Source organism: Rhincodon typus, chromosome 9 (assembly GCF_021869965.1).
Source record: "Rhincodon typus isolate 14 chromosome 9, sRhiTyp1.1, whole genome shotgun sequence".
In the NCBI taxonomy this organism is placed as follows: Eukaryota; Metazoa; Chordata; class Chondrichthyes; order Orectolobiformes; family Rhincodontidae; genus Rhincodon; species Rhincodon typus.
The window spans coordinates 27372005-27392467 of NC_063340.1; the positions used below are offsets into that span (position 1 = coordinate 27372005).

Sequence of the window (20463 nt, forward strand, 5' to 3'; positions counted from 1 at the left end):
GAGGCTGTGGCAGACTTTTGTTTTGCTGTTCAGGAATATACTTAAAAAAAGAGTTAAAAACCAACTGCAATCTTGGTCTGGGTGTGCTAATGGAGGAAAGTGTTATAGTGAACTGTGATTCATATGTACTGGAGTAGGTCTGAACACTAGTGCATTGAGAAGTCTATGGGTGAAGAGCCATCACTAATCACTCGGCATTGCGGGTAAAGTAGTTTTCTTCCCTGGTCACCAACCACTGTCAGAAAGAAAGAAGTCAAAAGAATTTCAACTAACTGCAAAGCCATGAATCACAAAATCAACAGTTAACTATCAAACCTACATGAACTCTCCAGAGATACAGAACCATATATCTTTTAAATGTTTCTTTTACACTCACTTCTTATTCCTAATCCTTGTATATGTGTATTGTATTATTTCTGTCAAATTTAGGAACTTAATTTGTTGTTCAAGAAAGCCTTGTTAAATGAGCTCCTTTTAAAACATAAATTCATTTGTTCTGGGAGAAAGACATTCATTTCTTTCAGCCTCACTGCAGCCAGAATGCACATAATCTGTAAAAAAAAACTTAAATACTCTTGTTATTTAAGAATTGCTTTGGCTCTGTCATACCAAAGTGAAGGTAGCTAAGCTCTGGAATGTACACATCTTAAAAGCAACATAATGGCCCAGATATTCCAAAGTCACATTCTGCCCCAATTCAGCAACACATCAATCTGATACCCTGACTGGACATGATCCCCTTATCTACACTAGGCATTATTTCACTTTCTGGCCACTCTACCTGCTTCATTCAACTGGAGTCTTTACCCTCAGGTGCCTAACACCCTGCCCAACTCAACCAACTGGCACTACCCCACTACCCACTTGGCACCTCACTCCTATATCCCATTCTACCCCCTACCCAATTTGACGTCCAATCCCTTCACCCACCTTCCTCCTTCCCTCCCCAAACTATTTGGCACCATACTTCTCAATTGTCTAACATCCTGCTCACTTCAATTACTTGGCATCCTACCCCCCAACTCACCTGACATCCTATCCCAAACACATCTGGCATCCTAACCCCTCATACATTTGCCAAATTGCTGCCTCACCCACCTGGATTCCTATTGTCCCACCAACTGCAATCCTTCATCCCCAGCCTACCTTGCACCCTATACCACAACTACCTGACCACCTCACCGCCTGCAACTTTTTCTTGCTCAGCTAACTGGTGCCCTAATCCTCACGTACCTGCCACTGTACTCTCTCTACTGCCCCTCCACTTTGCACCCACACTTGTGCACTTTCATGGTAGCTGTCAAAGTGGCTGGTAGTGCTGCTGGACATTTAAACTTAAGAATATAACATGCTGACAGCTGCAATAGCGGGTATTGTTTCTGTGCCAATTCTCTGTGCAGTGCTGGCTGCAAATATTCCTCCACTGTTTGTAAACTGGGGCTCCTGTTCAGGAAATCCAACATAGTACTGATCAAAAGATGTCTATTTTTTAGTTTGATCATAGTCAGAAAAGGAAATTACAGCCATGATTGGAATTACTGGGATAGAAATCTGAAAGAAAACTGATATTTTAGGAAATGTTGAGCAGGTCAGGCAACATCTGTGCACGTAAATGACATTTCTGTGCATTTGGTCGAAGAAGAAATACCCCTGGTCACCTGCACTCAGAGGATTGCCAGGGACGAGACATCTGCTCAGTCCAGGCAGAAGATGAGCCCATGATCTTGCTCGTTAATGCTTTGACAAAATGCACAGGAACAACAGGCAGGTTTGCTAGATACGAAGAATGGAAGAATCGATATGTTATCAGTCCCACACTGGCTCCAGCTTGTGTGCTTTTTGCTGTTTCCATGGATACATTATATACTCCCTTAGAGGTCCAAGTCTAACACAGTCTGTTTTAGGTAGATAAACATACAAACATGCACTCTATTGCACTAGCTATAGAATCTCTGTATTAATGTCAAGGCAAGAGAAGGATGAGATACTTCAACCCCACTGCAGGTTCCTCATTCGAAGAACAAGGAAGAACAAAGAACAGTACAGCATAGGAACAGGCCCTTCGGCCCACCAAGATTGTGCCAACACATGATACCTTTCTAAACTAAAAACCTTTTGCTTCTAAGTGATCTGTTTCCCACTATTCCCTGCCTATAAACTGTTTCTGTACCCTCTCCAAAATCTCCATATCCTTCTAGTGATGTGGCAACCAGAACTGTACGCAATATTCCAAATGTGGCCTAACTAAAGTTTTATACAGCTGCACTATGACTTGCCAGTTTTCATACTCTGTACTCCAACTGATGAAGGCAAGCATGCCGTATGCCTTCTTGACCACCTTATCGACTTGTATTTCCACTTTCAGGCCTATACAGTTACATCCCGTTGTATTTTGATGCTACTAACGGTTCTACCATTTACTGTATATTTCCCTCCTGCATTAGATCTTCTAAAATGCATCACTTTGCATTTGTCTGGATTAAACTCCATCTGCCATTTCTTCACGTCCAGCCTATCAAATCCTGCTGAAACCTCTGGCAATCCTTCTCACTATCCACAGCTCCCCCAAAGTTTGTGTTGTCTGCAAACTATTCAAGCCATCTACATTCTCCTGTAAATCATATATGTATGTAATTAACAACAGAGGTCTCAGCACTGATCCCTGCAGAATACCATTGGTTGCAGATCTCTGGTCAGAAAAACGCCCTTCCACTGCTGCTTGCTATCTTCTATGACTAAGGTAGTTCTGTATCCATGTAATCAGCTCATTGCGGATCCCATGTGACTTAACTTTTTATTAGCCTGCCATGAGGGACCTAGTCAAAGGCCTTGCTAAAGTCCATGTAGACAACTTCTACCATCCTGCGTGTCATCAATCATCTTTGTCACTTCCTCAAAAAACTAATCAAGTTTGTGAGACACGACTTTCCCAGCACAAAGTTTCAAGCTGACCTGAAAAAAAATGATATAATTTAAGTCTATGCTGCAGTTCCCCAAGCTGAATCAACAGCCTGCTGCCAATCTACTTTAAGCTCTTAAGACTAAGTCAACAAGATCTCAGTAACATTTGCAAGAAGTTTTTTTTTCCCTAAAATGCCTATTCATATTGTTATGACCAGGTGATGATTAGTGAGTTAGTTCTGTCTTTCCCACTCCTTACTTGAATGCAACAGGTGTTTTGATTTTAAAAAGGGATGTTTTGCCAATTATGTTTTACTTGACTGTATGGATATTTATAAACAATTATCCAGACAGGTAATCTTGAGTAAAACAAGTGCATGTTAGTTTTATAATGTTAAAACTGACCCAGATAAAAACATTAAAGGTATTAAAAACATAAATCCGTCCTGAGTTTTGCAACTTGCCACAAACACATACACTTCGAACCAGACATTTTAAGGTACAAATTACAGAGTAGAAATTAACTTTGACTGAGTTAAATTTCGATAAGAAAATAACTAAGTAAAAGTTGTTACATCCTACTTGGACTCCTCCCACAATTTTTTCTCCAGTACATTGATGATATCAACAGTGCTGCTTCCTGCTCTTGTCCAGAATTAGAAAAAAATAATAAATTTTGTTTCAAATTTCCGTCCCCCTCTCACCTTCACCAGATCCATCTCTGACTCTTCTCTTCCTTTCCCTTTCTTGACTCCTCGGTTTCTATTTCAGGGGACGGACTTTTCACCGATATTTATTATAAACTACTAACTCCCAGTTACCTTGACTACACTTGCTTACATGCTTTGTAAGACTTTATTCCGTTCTCCCAGCTTCTCCATCTCTGTTGTTTCTATTCTGATGATGCTACCTTGCATTAGGTGCCTCCAACATATTCTGTTTCTCCTCAAGTGAGGATTCCTCTCACTGTAGTTGACTGAGCCCTCTGTCTAACCTATTTTCCATGATTCTGTCATTACCCCTTGTCCCATCTAGAACAACAATAGGATTCCCCATGTCCTCACTTTCTACCTCATCAGTTTCCATGTTCAAAGGATAGTACTCTACCATTTTCGCTACGTTTGGCAGGATGCCACCATTAAACACATCTTCCTTTCTCCTCCTTTATCAGCATTACATAGGAACTGTTCCCTCCATGACACTCTTAGCCACTTCTAACGCTTACTTACCATTTCCATGGCACCCTCCCTTGCAATCACAGAAGGCATAGCACTTACCCTTTTACTTCTTCACTTCTTACTGTTGAAGGCCCCAAACACAACTTCCAGCTGAAGCAGCAATTTACTTGTACTTCTTTTAATCAATGTGTTCGCTGCTCACAGTGTGATCTGTACATTGGCAAGCCCAAGTACAGATTGGGTGGCTGCTTTACAGAGCACCTGCTCTTTGTTGGGAATGTTGCTTTCAGTTGCTTCCAGTTGCTTTCCATTTGAATACATCAACTTGCTTTCATGCTAACATGTCCATTTGATGCTTGCTGCAGTGTTCCAGCAAAGTCCAATGCAAGCTGGAGGAATCTTCCTTTGTAGCCTTCAGGAATTGATGTTTTAGTTCATTTTATAATATGGAGATTAACCCCCCCCCACCCCCAGAACTAAAACTGAAACACCCCATAGAGGAGTGCCTCGCTCTATAATCTGTAAAAAGAATGTGGAAAATGGTGTAACCTGCCTTTCAGCATCTTCTAGTGGTTAAATAAAATAAATCCCTGACACTCACTTTAAAATCAACAAGTAAAAATTTATTTACCTAATTCTAACAGTGAACAAATTAATGGCGCCTCACAGCACCAGGAACCCGGGTTCGATTCCACCCTTGGGCAACTGTCTGTGTGGGTTTCCTCTGGGTGCTCCGGTTTCCTCCCACCGTCTAAAGATGTGTAGGCTAGGTGAATTGGCCATGTTAAATTGCCCATAGTGTTCAGGGATGTGTAGATTAGGTGGGTTATAGGGGGTTAGGTCTGGGTGGGATGCTCTGGAGGTCAGTGTTGGGCCAAAGGGCTTGTTTCCACACTGTAGTGATTCAATGGAATTTCTAAACTATTAACAAACCGAATAAGTCCCTTCTAATTACTAACTATTTCCAAATAAAACAAGATTCTAATAGTATGCTGCTCCAATAAATACAAATTCCACTTATATATAAAAAAATTGAATTTAATCTCTCGAAATTACAGCCAGGTTACGTGACTTCCAGAATGTTCTGTGCCTTCTCTATCGATTCTTCTCTCAGGAATGCCTTCTCCGTCAATTCTTCTGTCAGGAATATTAACCAGTTGTGCCATGGGTACCTTTGTTATTTAAATGGTGCTTTCTCTACGACTTAGCAGAGGCTGTGAGAACCAGCGATTCTCCCTTGAGAGCTGAGGGCTATTAGCTATGGCGGATGGCAGTTAGCTCTGGGGTTTTGTCCAAATGCCCCCTTCTTTTATACCCTTGATGACATGTCAGTATTTCTTACTATGTTGTTAAAACCATCAGATTTAAGTTTAATTTTTTTTTGTATCCAAGTGCCTGGTTTAAATTGATTGGATAAATTCAAAACGTTGTCTTGGTAAAACTGCTTCTTGGCCTGCTAACTGTACGGCCTTTTGATACAAATATTTCAATTTAGGTGCTGTCTGTGTACTTCCACACTGTCAAGCTGCTGCTCACAGACATCAATTTAAATCTCTAAGCATAGAAAAAGCACATCATCTTTTAAAGGGACCACACAATGTTTTCCTGCCCTAGCATTTTACAAACACCAAATTCTAATTTCCTACCTCCCAATCCACAAGTACTGTCCCCAACTTCACTACGTTTAGCAACTCCAGGGCATGAGCACTGCCTTTTTCTTTAATCGTACACAGCCCCCCATCCCACCTAGTGCCTCATTTACATGTTTCTTAGTAAAGCCAATCTATTTTTGACTATTTGTGCCTACCATTAACACTTTGATTTCTCCTTTCCTACATTAACATTCCCTTTGTATTTTGTGGTGGACACCCTCACTATTTGTTCCACTTGCTCCTACTCTCCCTTTGTCAACAGCATAAAAAACATAATTTTCCAGCACTCTTCAGTTGCAAAGCAGAGTAATTGAACTTGAAATACTGACTATGTTTCTCTCCTTATGCTGTCAACCTGAGTTTCTCCAGCAATTTCTGTTTTTATTTTAGATATCTAGTGTCTACAGTATTTTACAGTTATTTAATATGTAAACATTTACTGGTTGAAAGGCAGGAAAAATGCTGTTAATACCTTTCCAGGGGTTTATTGCCTCTGCCCTAGGGTCTTCATTGATGCTTTGTTTCTATTATGAATAAATGGGATGTGATTACATAATATTGCGAGTACAGTCAGCCCCTAAGTTACGAACAGGTTTCGTTCCTGAGTACGTTCATAAGTTGATTTGTATGTGAGTTATGACATATGCAGTACAATATAAAATAGCTGTTCATAAATCCAAGCATATGTTCGCATGTCAGACCTAGGGGTTCAGGTACTTTGAAGTTTGCATCACTTGTAGACAGGGTGGTTAAGAAGGTGTTTAGCATGCTTGCCTTCATTGCTCAGATGTTTGAGTATAGGAGTTGGGATGTCATGTTGAGGTTGTGCAGGATGTTGGTAAAGCCTCTTCTGGAGTACTGATCCAGTTCTGGTTGCCTTGTTGGATGAAGGATATTATTAAGCTGGAGAGGGTTTAGAAAACATTTACCAGAATGTTGCCAGGATTGGAGAGTTTGAGTTATAAGGAGAGGCTGGATAGGCTAAGAATTTTTTCACTGGAGCATAGGAAGTTGAGAGGTGACCTTATAGAGGTTTATAAAATCATGAGAGGTATAGATAAGCTGAATGGCAGGTGTCTTTTCCTTAAGATGGGGGATTTCAAGACTAGGGGGCACATTTTTAAGGTGACAGGAGAAAAATTAAAAAAAAACACGAGGGACAACTTTTTTACACAGAGAATGGTTCATGTGTGGAATGAACTTCCAGCAGAAGGGTGACTGCAGGTACAGTTACAACATTTAAAAGATATTGGGATAAGTGGATGAATAAGAAATGTTTGGAGGGAAAGGGGACAGGAGCAGGCATTTGGACTAGTTTAGTTTTGGATTATTTTCGGCATGGACTGGCTGGACCAAAGGGTTTGTTTCCATGCTGTATTACTGTATAATTATAACTTCACAAATGCTTTTTAGCCGTGTTGAATGTCTCTAAAACTTGAAACATAGGCTGCATGAGTAGGATGGAATTTCCTCAGCTCTGAATGACGTGGCAATGGTGAGACATTTGGGAAAATAGTGGGAGATTGGAAAAACTAGATTCTCAATGTCACATAAAGTTTCAACACCCAGATGAGAATCTAGCTGTTGCTAGTATGCAGTGAGGGGCGTTTTTGAGTGCATTAACATATCATTATTACCTAATCTGACTTCATTTATCTCCCCTCCCCCTACCGCATCCCAAAACCAGCCCAGCTCGTCCCCGCCTCCCTAACCTATCCTTCCTCCCACCTATCCCCTCCTCCCACCTCAAGCCGCACCCCCATCTCCTATCTACTAACCTCATCCCGCCCCCTTGACCTGTCCATCCTCCCTGGACTGATCTATCCCCTCCCTAACTCCCCACCTACACTCACCTTTACTGGCTCCATCCCCACCCCTTCGACCTGTCTGTTTCCTCTCCACCTATCTTCTCCTTTATCCATCTTCTATCCGCCTCCCCCTCTCTCCCTATTTATTTCAGAACCCCCTTCCCCTCCCCCATTTCTGATGAAGGGTCTAGGCCCGAAACGTCAGCCTTTCTGCTCCTATGATGCTGCTTGGCCTGCTGTGTTCATCCAGCTCTACACCTTGTTGTCTCTGACTTCATTTATATGTAGGTTATGATTTTCCCAGGTAGCAAAGAGAATTTTGAATTCCAAATGATGCAAGAGTACCAGTTCCGGACATGAAAGTCAGACTGGTTACCTGGCTGCTGCACCTCTCAGGTGTGTTCTCCAGATCTCAATCTTGGCCAACGTTCTCCAACATCTCTTTTTACGGTCTGTGGCCAGTGACTGCCTGCATACTCTGTCCACAGATGCTGGCATCAGCAAAGCACCAGCCTCACCACATCATCATTGCACATTTCAGACTCATTTATATTACAGTTCACCACTTTATTACTGCACTTTGGAGCTCAGTAATGCCTACATTAAAGGGCTGTTGTCAGGCTTCTTGGCACACATGGTCAGGCAACCATCTCATGCATCAGAACAGGGTACAAGCAGGACTTTTAACTTTCTTTCTTAGTGCTCCTCACTTTGTGCCTGCTTGAAATCTAACAACATCTTTGCCTTGCCTTGCCTCTTTGCGTATTGCTACCCTATTCAGGTAATACCTGCAGCACATGACCGCATATTTTATTTTAGGTTTCTAGTATTTGCAGAATTTCATAGTACGCAAAATAATTAATATGATGCAAAGGGGTTGCATTAAAATAAAGCTGTGTGGGTGAAGAGCAAAATTAAAGCTAAACTGCAACTAAAGAGGAAAAATGTGATGAAATTTGAGTTCTAATGATTTATTGCCTATCTCTGATTGTCCTTGAGAAAGTGACGGTATGCTGCCTGCTTCCTATGTTCAATCCATGTGGTATAGGTACACCTCCAATGCTGCTTGGGCAGTAGTTCCAGCATTATGACTCAGTGACAGCGAAGGAGTGACAATACAGTTCTAATTTTGGACAGTCACATGGCATGCAGGGAAACATGCAGTTGGTGATGTTCCCATGCTCTTGCCCTATTAGGTGGTAAAAATCATTAAATTTGGAAGGTGCAGTCTGAGGAAAATGGGGGAGTTGTTGCAGACATCATGCAGGTACTATGCACTGTGCAATAGTGTTGAAGGGAGTGAATATTGAAAGTGTTTACCAGGTGCCAATCAATCAGGTGCTTGATTCTGGATGCTGTTGAGCTTCTTGAATGCTCTTGGAGCTGCATTCATCCAGATGAGTGGTGAGTATTCCATCACACACCTGACTTGTGAATTTTAGATAGTGGGCAGGCTTCAGGGAGTCAGGAATTGAGTTACATACCTCAGAATTCTTATTTCTGGCCTGCTGTTTTGCCACAGTATTTGAATGGCTGGGCCAGTTCATTTTCCAATGGTTACTCCCAGGATGTTGATACTCAGGGCTTCAATGATGGTAATACCATTCTTTGTCAAGGGGCGATATTTGGATTCTCCATTATTGGAGGTGATTATTGCTTAGCATTTGTACGGTACAAATGATACTTTATATTGTCTGGGTCATGCTGCATTTGAATACAGATTGCTTCAGTATCTGAGGTGTCAAGAATGATGCTGAACATTGTGAATTTATCAGCAAAATTCCAACCTGTGACCTTAGGATGGAGGGAAGATCATTGATGAAGCAGGTGAAAATGTTTGGGCCTAGGACACAACCCTAAGGAACAATTGTGGTGATGCTTGTGGCTGAGATAATTGACCACCAGCAACCACAACATTCTTCCTTTGTGCTAGATGTGATTCCAATTAACAGATTTTGTTTTTGCCCTGATTCCCATTGAGTCCAGTGAAAGTGGAAATTAGAATGGCTAAAAAATGAATAAAAATAGGATTCCTCAGGGGCTTGACACGATAAATGCTGAGAGGGTGTTGCCCTCATGGGAGAGTGTAGGACTAGAGGGCATAATCTCAGCAGAAAGGGATGCCAGTTTAATACTGAGATGAGGAGGAATTTCTTCTGAGGGTTGTGATTCTTTGGAACTTCTTGCTATAGAGATCTGTGAGGGTAGAGTGCTTATGTATACTTAAGGCTGAGATTGATAGATTCTGAATCAATAGGGGAGTCAAAGGTTACAGGAAAAAGGCAGGAAAATGAACACAAGGAATGTTGGGATCAGCTATACACAGCTGGCTTGAGGGCCTACTCCTGTTTTCCTATTTCTTATTGCCTTAAGATATCCAAGCAGATATATAAAGAGATTTATAATAATATAATAAGTAAATGAATTGTTGAATAAGGTTAGGTTCATCCTGGGCTGAAGCAAATGATGAAGCTGTGGAAAGTAATGTCATGACAGAAAAGTGAGACAAATATATAACACTTTTTTTAAGTTCACGATAGCCATAAAAAGCATTAGTAAACTTTAAGATGCATAATCACAGCGTATAAAAGAATCAGACCTGTTGGAGGAAGAAATGAGACAGAGGAAGGCTTTGGCCACAATTTTTCAATTCTCCTTCCACATGCAAACTTCAGAAAGAGTGTAGACAGCATAATATTTTTGTTCAATGAGGTAGAAAGAATAAATCAAAGAATCTGACTAGACTAATATCTGCTATAACAAGCCATTGAGCCTTAGCAAATTCACTGTATATAAGTTTGATCTCTAGGTCAACTGACTATTTTCTGGAAGAGGGCCTGCAGGTGCTGTAAGTGTTTTTCCCATGTCTTTGCATACTAGGGTGTCATCTATACGGTGCAATTAGATAAACCAAAATCAAGATTGATAAATTAGAAACAAACACAGAAAAATGTTGGAAAAACTCAGCAGGTATGACAACATCTGTGGAGAGAAAAGCAGAGTTAATATTTCGAGTATGGTATGATTCTGCTTTAGAAGTAGAAGGTGTTAGAATTTGTTTTTATACTTTTGACAGATGCAGGGGAACAGTGAGAAAGAGAAAGAAGTTGTTAATGGTGGAAAAAAAAGAAAACAAGATGTAAAGTGGCTGTAAATTAAGATGTATAAAGGAGCAAATGGGTCCTTTCTACCAAGAGCAAAGTGAACAAGACTCAAAGAAGACAAGGCTGTGGAGGGAGGTGGTGGGGAACAAGCATAATACAGTCAGTTTCTGAATTTATGAAATTCAATATTGAAATTTTGAGGCTGTAAAATGCCTATGAGGAAAATGAAGTGTTGCTCATTGAGCTTGCATTGTACTTGTTTGGAACATTGCAGCAGGCCCTGACAGAAGTATTAGTGTGAGAGCAAAGTGGTTTATTGAAATAGCATGCGACTGAGAGTTCAGGGCCATTCCCACTTTGCACGCTTTTGTGTATCAGTTAACCTAGTAGTAACGGGTTCAATGCGGTCTCGCCCATGTTTCATTCCGATTCATCCCTGCTGCTACCCTCATTCTCTCGGTAGGTGGCAATGGGGTCAGACTGTTATCTGTTTGGTTATTTCTTGACATTGACATTGCTTTATCATGTTGAAATGATAGTACCTTTACTTTTCTTCCCAGTCTGGAGTCTCAGTCAAATAATTCCCTTTCCAAACCTCTTGGCTACTCTGTACAGGACACTGCACAAGGCTTTTAAGGGTTCACAGATAGTGTTGGGAGCACTAACATTTTGCATTTTGGCTGAGAGGTTTGGGCCCTGGCATGTGTGTCTAACTTCCTTATCATCGCTCCTGGGAGATTTCCAAGCTTCTGAGAGTCATTCCTGGAATTCTGCTCTGTAGTCTAACATGAAGACGTTCTCCTTCTGTTCTAAAATCTCACCTTGATTAATTTCAGAGGCCCTCGCACTTGGTGCCCATAAACTGTCTAAACGGAGTGAAACCAGTGGACATATTGCAAGAGTTTCTGGTAATGAACAGAAGGAAATCTAGCCCTTTATCCCAGTCATTAATCAATATTTTGGGGTCCAGCGATACTGTTTTAACATTTCTATGACTGTGGGTGATATGCTAAAAACTGCAACTGCATTATATTCCAGTTACCCATGACTGCCTGGAATATTTTAGACACAAAACGTGAGCCCTCATTTATATGGGTCATGTGGGCTGACTATTCCAAAAGAAAAATTGGGTCAGTACCCTCAACAATGTCCTGGCAGATTTGATTCTCAGGGGAACAATGTCTGAGAAATGGATAGCTATGTCCATGATGGTTAGGATATGCTGGTAGTTCCCTCGTGTTTTAGGCAGGGGTCCTAGACAGTCCATAATGCTTTCCTGAATGGTTCCCAAAAGCCAGCATGGGAATCATAGGTACAAGTCTTATTGAAGGTAGGGATTTTCCCACGAACTGGCAGATATGGTTGGTTCTGCAAAACTTTACAATTCCCCTATATTTGAGATGTGACCAATAAAAATGCTGGCTGATGTGGGCCTGGGCTTTGCCTATTCTAACATGCTGAGCCATTGGAATTTTGTGAGCTAACCACGATATTTCCTTACAGTACTTTGGCAGCTATCCGGTGGATCACTGTCCACTCATCATTTGAAGGTCTGTGAGGGGGCAGCACATTTTTAATATAGTAGCATTTGTAATTTATTCAAACAGTTTGAATGGGAATATAGGAAGCATGGTTAGTACATTTGCGTATGACACCAAAGTTGGTGGTATAGTAGACAGTGAGGAAGGCTATCTAAGATTAAAGGGATCTTGATCAATTAGGCCGATAAGCTGAGGAGTGGCAGATGGAGTTTCATTTAGATGAATGTGAGGTGTTGCATTTTGGTTAGACAAACAAGGGCAGGACTTACACATTTAATGGTAAGGCCCTGGGGAGTGTTGTTGAAATTAGGGACCAAGGGGTTCCAGTACGTAATTCCCTGAAATTTGCGTTACAGGTAGATAGGGTGATAAAAAAGGCTTTGACACACTTACATTTATTGCTCAGACCATTGAGTAGAGGACTGGGGACATCATATTTGGTTTACAGGACGTTGATGAGGCCATTTTTAGAGTACTCTGTACAGTTCCAGCTGTAGGAAGGGAATTATTAAATTGCAGAGGGTGCAGAAAAGATTTACGAGGATTTTACTGGAACTGGAGGGTTTGAGTTATAAGGAGAGGCTGGATATGCTGGAACTTTTTTCATTAGAGCATAGGAGGTTGTGGGGTGATTTAAAGAGGTTTGTAAAATCATGAGAGGTATAGATAAGTTGAATAACAAAGGTTTTTTCCCTAGGGTGGGCGAGTTCAAAACTAAGGAGCATATTTTTAAGGTGAGAGGAGAAAGATTTAAAAGGGACCTGAGGGGCAACTTTTTCACGCAGAAGGTGGTTTGCATATGGAATGAAATGCCGGGGAAGTGGTAGATGCAAGTACAGTCACAACATTTAAAAACATTTTGGCCATGAATAAGACAGATTTAGAGGGGTATAGGCCAAATGCAGGCAAACGCGACTAGTTCACTTTGGGAAACTTGGTCGGCTTGGATGAGTTGGACCAAAGGGTCTCTTTCTGTGCTGTATGACTCTAGTTCTGTCTCAGCTTCAGTGTGAGTAGCCTTAGATACTCTCTTTCACAGTGGTTTTACTTTTGGGCAGCTGTCAAGTAAGTTCCATGTGTTGTCTCCTTGAGGAATTTTAGCCTGTCAGAAAAAATTTCAGATAACCAGTGCAGTGCCATTTGAGTTTTCACTGGCTCGACTTGTCTGGATAGAAACTGTATCCACACGTTCAGGGAAATTAACAGATAAGTTCTCCTGCAGCCGTTTGCCCCTCTGTGATAGAGGGAAACAGATTATTGGCTGAGGTAGAGAAGTTCAGAACCATGAAGGATCACCGAATTCAAAATGTTAACTTTGCTTTTCTCTCTAATGAGGCTGCCAGACCTGCTGAGCCTCTCTAGCACTTTTTGTTTGTATTTCAGATTTCCAGCAGTTCTTTTACTTTATTTAGGATAAAGTACAAAATCAGTCAAATTTATACATACAACCATGCTACCAAAGTGGCATCAACAAGTTTTTTTACTTTCTCTCTCTCCCAATGCACCTAAATTTACTTCCAGGTTCCACAGCTGTGGTAGCAGGGGTTTGCTCGCTGGTAAATGGGGCAGGCAGAGTGAAGCTGGAGGGCTTAGCTGCCCCAAAGGTGTCCTGAGAGGAGATTTCTGGGAGGCCTGTGTGTGGTTCATCTTCTGGGTGGGTTCCCCCTGGCACTTGCCTCTTTGTGAGGAAGCAGTGCCTGGAGTGTGTCTCAGGTTTCCGGTACCCCTGTTGTCATGCCTTCAGTTTTGAGGACCACTGGGTGGTGTGCTGGAGTTTGGGCCTGTGCACATATTCAGAACTGCGAGAGTGCAGGACCAGACCCATTGTAGAATTGCCAGTCTTTCCATGGAGGTAATCAAATGATTACTGGGATCCTGTACCATAGGCTACTTCTGTAGCCTATGAGCAATAAGGGCCATTATCTGATATTCCTGTTCCTCCCGATACTTTCTGACAAAGTTTCTGAGTGCCAATACCGCAGGGTCCTGTCTGGACTCGGGCTGACTAGGCCCTTGGTCTCCAACAATCCTCTAAGTACCAACAGCCTAGGACAGTTCTTCCTTGCCCAGCTGTTGCCGTGATGTGCTTACCAGCCTGTACTCCAAATCTTTTAAGCTTGACATTCTCTTTTCCTACTGAACGTAGGATGTTCTCCCTTTGGCCTCTGGCTATCTGGGTCCTTTAACTTATTATGAGCTGTCTTCTTGTGGAATGCGAGAAAGGGAAGGATTGAGTGAGATGTAAGTAACATGGTGTTAGTGTTAGTGTCTAAAGGTGGTCTAGATAAGTGAATAGGCAGCACAGTGACAATGGAGGATTAGAAGTGTGGGGTGACAGAATGGGTGAGAGAGTATAAGAGAAGAAGTTGCAGGAACTGATGAGAGTGGCAGAGCACAAAGCTTGGTGGGAAGCAGGTGCAATAGCAGAGATAGACTGAGTATGAGCTAGCAGAAAGAAAAATGTGACACCTACCTTGACAGAGCAGAAAAGATCATTGATCTTCTTGTGATACTGCTGGTGTTCCTCTGTACTATGGAGACTACATTAAGCTTGATGGCGACCTCGCACAAAGCTGCCTGGTGTCGTGGTCTTCTCTACTGGTTCTCCAGGAAGGGGACACACCTTCTCTACACTGCCCACTTCCCTAGAGTCTCTAATGAATGAACAAATGAATGATTTATTGTCACACATGTCTTGATGATACAGTGAAAAGTGTTTTGTGCCACACTCTGGCACCATTTTGGGTTACAATAAGCTTAGAAAGGTCATCTTCTGTTCAAATTGGAGTCAGGGCTTCTGCAAGATCCCTGCAAAGTGTTCCTGTCTTCAAGGAGTCCCACTCCCGGAGCAGCAACGACAATGCTGATGCCCCAGGAGACCACAGCTCCGCTGCCGCTGCTGCCTTGCCAACACCACCAAGAGTCCAGGCTCCAGGCACTGCCATTGTTACCACAATTCCTGATCCATACTGCTGATGCCATATCCACCGCCCAGCTGACACTCCTATGGCCTTGAAGATGAAGAAGAAAGAAGGATGTGGAAGAAAAAAGATGAAAAGTATGTGGATTAAATGATGTTGCCAGCCTGAAGTGGACATGCTGTGACGAGCCCAAACACTATATACCATACTGGCACCACACTGTAGTTGACCCTGTCTGAGAATTGCACCACCATCTTTCCTTCCTCCAACATCTTTACAGTGACTATCCATCACTGAGCAGGGCAGTTTCGAAATGCCAGTGCTCATCTGAGTACACAACCTTTCAAATATGGCACAGATGCCAGCGGATATCCACCGACTTGTGAGTTCTTCCCAGAACAACACTTGGCAAAATGGGAATAGAATCAGGATGAAAGGAATGCTGTAGCAGAGGGGTAAATAGTAAGTAAAGTGATTTTGGTGAGATATACTGAGACATCTCAGAAGGCTTCACAGTGAAAAACCGTCCAAAATCCAACACGATTGGCACTTCCTCAAAAAGCAAGAAGGGGTACTATAGGCAAGTGAGCCTGACATCAGTGGTGGGAAATTTGTTGGAGGGAATCCTGAGGGACAAGATATACATGTATTTGGAAAGGCAAAGACTGATTACAAATAGTCAACATGGTTTTGTGTGTGCAAAATTGTGTTTCTCTAACTTGATTGAGTTTTTTGAAGACGTAACGTTTAGGATTGATGAGGGCAGAGCGGTGGACGTGATATATATGGACTTCAGTAAGGCATTCGACAAGGTTCTTCATGGTAGACTGGTTGGCAAAGTTAGATCACATGGAATAGGTGGAGAACTAGCTATTTGGATGCCGAACTGGCCTGAAGGTAGAAGGTAGGTTGAGAGTTGCTTTTCAGACTGGAGGTGTGGGACCAGCGGTGTGCCACAAGGTTCACTGCTGGGTCTACAGCTTTTCATCATTTATATAAATGATTTGGATGTGAACAAAGGAGATATGGTTAATAAGTTTGCAGATTACACTAAAATTAGAGGTGTAATGGATAGTGAAGAAGTTTACCTCAGAATACAATGGGATCTTGATCAGATGGACCAATGGACCAAGGATGGCAGATGGCAGATAAATGTGAGGTCCGGAATTTTGGAAAAGCAAATCAGGGCAGGACTTATACACTTAATGGTAAGGTCCTGGGGAGTGTTGCTGAACAAGGAGTCCTTGGAGTGTGGGTTCATAGCTTGTTGAAAGTGGAGTTGCAGGTAGGTAGGATAGTGAAGAAGGCGTTTGATATCCTTGCCTTTATTAGTCAGTACATTGATTAGAGGAGTTGGGAGGTCATGTTGCAGCTGTACAGGACATTGCTTACGCCACATTTTGAATACAGCATGCAATTCTAGTCTCCTTGCTGTAGGAAGGATGTTGTGAAACTTGAAAGTGTTCAAAAAAGATTTTCAAAGATGTTGCCAGGATTGGAGGGTTTCAGCTAAAGGGAGAGGCTGAATAGACTGGGGCTATTTTCCCTGGAGTGTCGGAGGCTGAGGGGTGACCTTACAGTGGTTTGTAAAATCATGAGGGGCATGGACAGAGTAAATGGACAAGGTCTTTTCCCTGGGATAGGTGAGTCCAAAACTAGAGGGCATAGATTTAAGGTGAGAGGGGAAAGATATAAAAGGGACCTAAGAGGCAACTTTTTCACACAGGGCGTGGTGAATGTATGGAATGTGCTGCCAGAGGAAATGGTGGAGGCTGGTACAATTATAACATTTAAAAGGCATCTGGATGGGTATTTGAATAGGAAGGGTTTAGAGCAGGGGTGGGGATCCTGTGGCCTTTTGGAGTACTAGTTGGGGCCTTCTGCCTATTTCCGCAAATACTAAATCCGCTTTTTTAAATCTGTGTACCATTTTAAAAATTTTTACTGGTAACCCAGCCATGTCAAAAACTAAGAAAACATCATGAAAGAAAGAGAACTGAGTATTCAATGAAGAATGGAAATTGCAGTATTACATAGTTTCTGTGAAAGATAAAATGATGCGTTTGCTCTGCGATGCTATAATTGCAACAGTGAAGAAATACAACGCATATCAGTATTATGCAACTCATAAGTACCACAAATATGCTAAACTGGAGGGAGAACCCTCAAAGTCTGCACTTACGAAAATGAAAGATCAGAAGCAGTAGCAGCAATAAGTATTTAAAACAATGTCACGACAAGGGACTGACATCACTGAAGCAACTTATAAAGCAGGAAGAAGAGTTAAGCCATTTAGCGATGTGGAAATCATAAAAGAATGCATTGTTGAAGTTGTAGGATGTTTAGATTCAGATAAGGTTAATAAGTACAAACAGCTACCTCTTTCAAGAAGAACCATAACTGATCAGCAACATGAATTAGCGCTCAATGTGACAGAACAACTTCATACAATATGCCAAAGCAAAGACATTTATTATTCGATCACCTTAGATGAATCCACTGACATTACTAACTCAGCGCAGGTGTTATTTTTTATTCATGTTATAACAGTGGATTTTTGTTGCCACGAGGAGTACCCTTACAGAGAGGACACGTGGAATTGAAATCTTCACTATCCTCAAAGAAAAATGCCATGAAGCGAAACTGAATTTATGTAGTTTAGTAAGTGTGTGCACAGATGATGCACCTTCCGAGAGAGGAAAACATGAAGCAGTTGTTGCCTTACTACAAAAAGAATTGCCAGATCCAGATACTTTGATTTCCTTTCATTGTCATTTGCGTCAACAGAATCTCTGTGCCAAATCTACTGTTTTAAGTGACACAATAAATAAAGTTATAGGTATTGTAAATACATTTGAGCGAATGCATCATGGCAATGCCAATTTCACAACATGCTTCAGCTTGATGACGAAACATTCGCAGTGAATTTGCCATATCATTCTAAAGTGCCTGGTTGTCACAAGGACAAATGCTTGTAAAACTTCTATCTTTGCGAAAACAAATCACAAGACTTTTTGAGGAATTGAATGAACCATATGAATTGTCAAAAGAGGCTTTATGCAGAAGTGCTGCATTTTTGTATAATATAATGTCAAAGCAAAATGATCTGAATTTTTTTTGCAGGGTAAAACTAAATCTATACATGATATGTGGCTAAAATCCCAGGCATTTCGGAAAAAGCTGACCTTTTTCAAACCTCTCCTTACCCAATCGGGACTTTCAGCTGAACACTTTCCTGAACTGGCAAAGGTAATTAATGAACAGGATACAAGCAAATCATTAAGGAAATGTGACATGAAAGAATACACAGCTGTTCTAGGCTCACTGAGTGAAGAATACAATGAAAGGTTTGCAGATTTGAGAAACATGATCTCACACTGAAGCTAGCTTTTCAATCACACCTGGTTGATGTCTCTAAAGCACCTGATGATTTACAGATAGAGTTGATTGAACTCTTAGAAGATAATATTCTGAAGCCTCTATTTGACACTAAGAAGGATCCCATTGAAATATGAAAAAATGCTGTTGAATACCCACGTCTAAGTTAACATGCTTGTCAAATGCTGTCTTGTTTTGGCACAACCTAAACTTGTAAATCAACATATTCAGGTGTGACACAAATTAGAACGAGCTTGAGATCTCAGATGACGGATATTCACCTGGAGGACCAATTAAAGCTATGGTTAATGATGTTGAAACCAAATATCTGATTCCTATCTCGCAATAAGCAATCACAAGAAAGTCATTAAATGGTTTGTTGTCTAAGTTTTTCACATTATTAGTTCTATTGTTAACTTTGCCAAACAAATAAATGTGTCTTTGCTGAATTTTTACTTGGTTTAAAGTCCTCATGTAATAGCAGCCTTTAATTACAATAGTAAATATGTAAACAAAAATATGACACTTTGTTGTATGTGTTAAATTCTCAACATGCAGCCTAATAGGATCTCAGTTAAATAAAATGTGGCCTTCCAACATAAAAAGGGTCTCCACCCCTGGTATATACAATTATCTCAGACACATTACTGGTAATATAAATGTTGAAATGTTGTAATGCCAGCATCAAGCTCAAGGTTTCCTTCTCAATTGTGAAAAATTTCTGTTAATGAGTATTTAACTTTCTGGAAAAATACCCAATAGGTCTTTCTATCTTCTTGTTGTCTTCTTGTAAGAGTACTTCAATGATACCTACATCACTCACAGTGATAGCTACCTTGAATGGCTTTGCGTAATTAAGTGTGGCTAACACTAGGGAGTAGTTAACACAGCTTTCATGATGTCAAATGCCTTTTGACAGTCTGCCATCCATTCATAAGTAAATAGTTTAGGAAGATCGGGCACTTCCTTCTCAACCAACCCCTGACCAGGTTGTACATTCTGGGGCAGCTTTTATAGCTTCCACTGTGCTTTCCTTTACCACTTCAACAAAATTCACTGGTAAATCCTGTTTTCCCACATCCGCCTTCCCAGTACTTTTTCTAAACCACCAACACAGCGACTTCATGTCACCTATGTTATTGCAATGAAAACACCTGAGCTTCTTTACTTCTCTTTCCCCCTTATGGATTTCCTTTTTACCCTGTGGTAAACTGTCTTTATTATCTTCAATGAGATCTCCTTTTCCCTTACCACCTGAGGATTTCTCTTTTCCTTAATTTTTATCCCTCACAAATTTAAATCGATGTTGGATGCCAAACTTTGATTTATGAACCAACTCATAATCGTCGGCCATTTTGGCTGCTCATCTTGTAGTTTTAACTTCCTACTCTTCAACTTGGGTTCTCACTACTTCACTAAGTGAATTTTTGAACTGCTCCAAAATAATCATCTCTCTAAGAGCGTCATATATTTGATCTATTTTCATTGCCCTTTTACGTTGACTTTCCTCTCTAATTGCTAACTTCAAAAGTTCAAATTCTCTATCTTTCTGCTTTTCTCCTTTCTCTTTCTCTCTTTCTCTTTCTTTTGCTAGGGCCTTCCTCTCCGTTTTTCCTCTGTTTGTAAATGTAATTCAAACTTTTTTCATTTTGATTTCTCTTTCATTTCATTCTACCAGGGCTATTCTTTCCTTTTCTTTTGCCTCTAATTAAAGCTGCTTCATTTGCAACTGAATTTTAGCTATTTCCAAAGATGCAATCTCCAGCATTTTAAAATGCTGCGCAATTGCCACAACTATTTCCCTTTCTTCGCAGACAAAGGCAACCCCAACTCCAGCTGGTCTGCCAATTCCAACAGCTTTGCTTTGCTTACTTTTCGTAAAATGCCCAAAGTCATTTTCTCCACCCTCAGGAAACTCATTGATTGAAAGAGCCATCAATACACAAGGCAGATGCTGTTTAAACCAAGCAAAATCAACAC

General features: G+C 41.1%; 1 protein-coding gene across 2 annotated transcripts in view; it reads left to right on the forward strand.

The window, feature by feature from the left end:
* Window positions 1-18764, forward strand: part of mei4 (meiosis-specific, MEI4 homolog (S. cerevisiae)) — an 84844-nt gene extending 66080 nt beyond the window's left edge. Inside the window, exon 4 of one of the 2 annotated variants that reach the window (XM_048601233.1) lies at window positions 18229-18764. In XM_048601233.1, coding sequence (XP_048457190.1) covers window positions 18229-18486 — 258 coding nt within the window. In that variant the 3' untranslated portion in view covers window positions 18487-18764. Of the gene's footprint in view, window positions 1-17627; window positions 17882-18228 lie in introns of those variants that run through there. The other variant, XM_048601234.1, reaches the window with a different exon arrangement.
* The last annotated feature ends 1699 nt before the right edge of the window (window positions 18765-20463 follow it).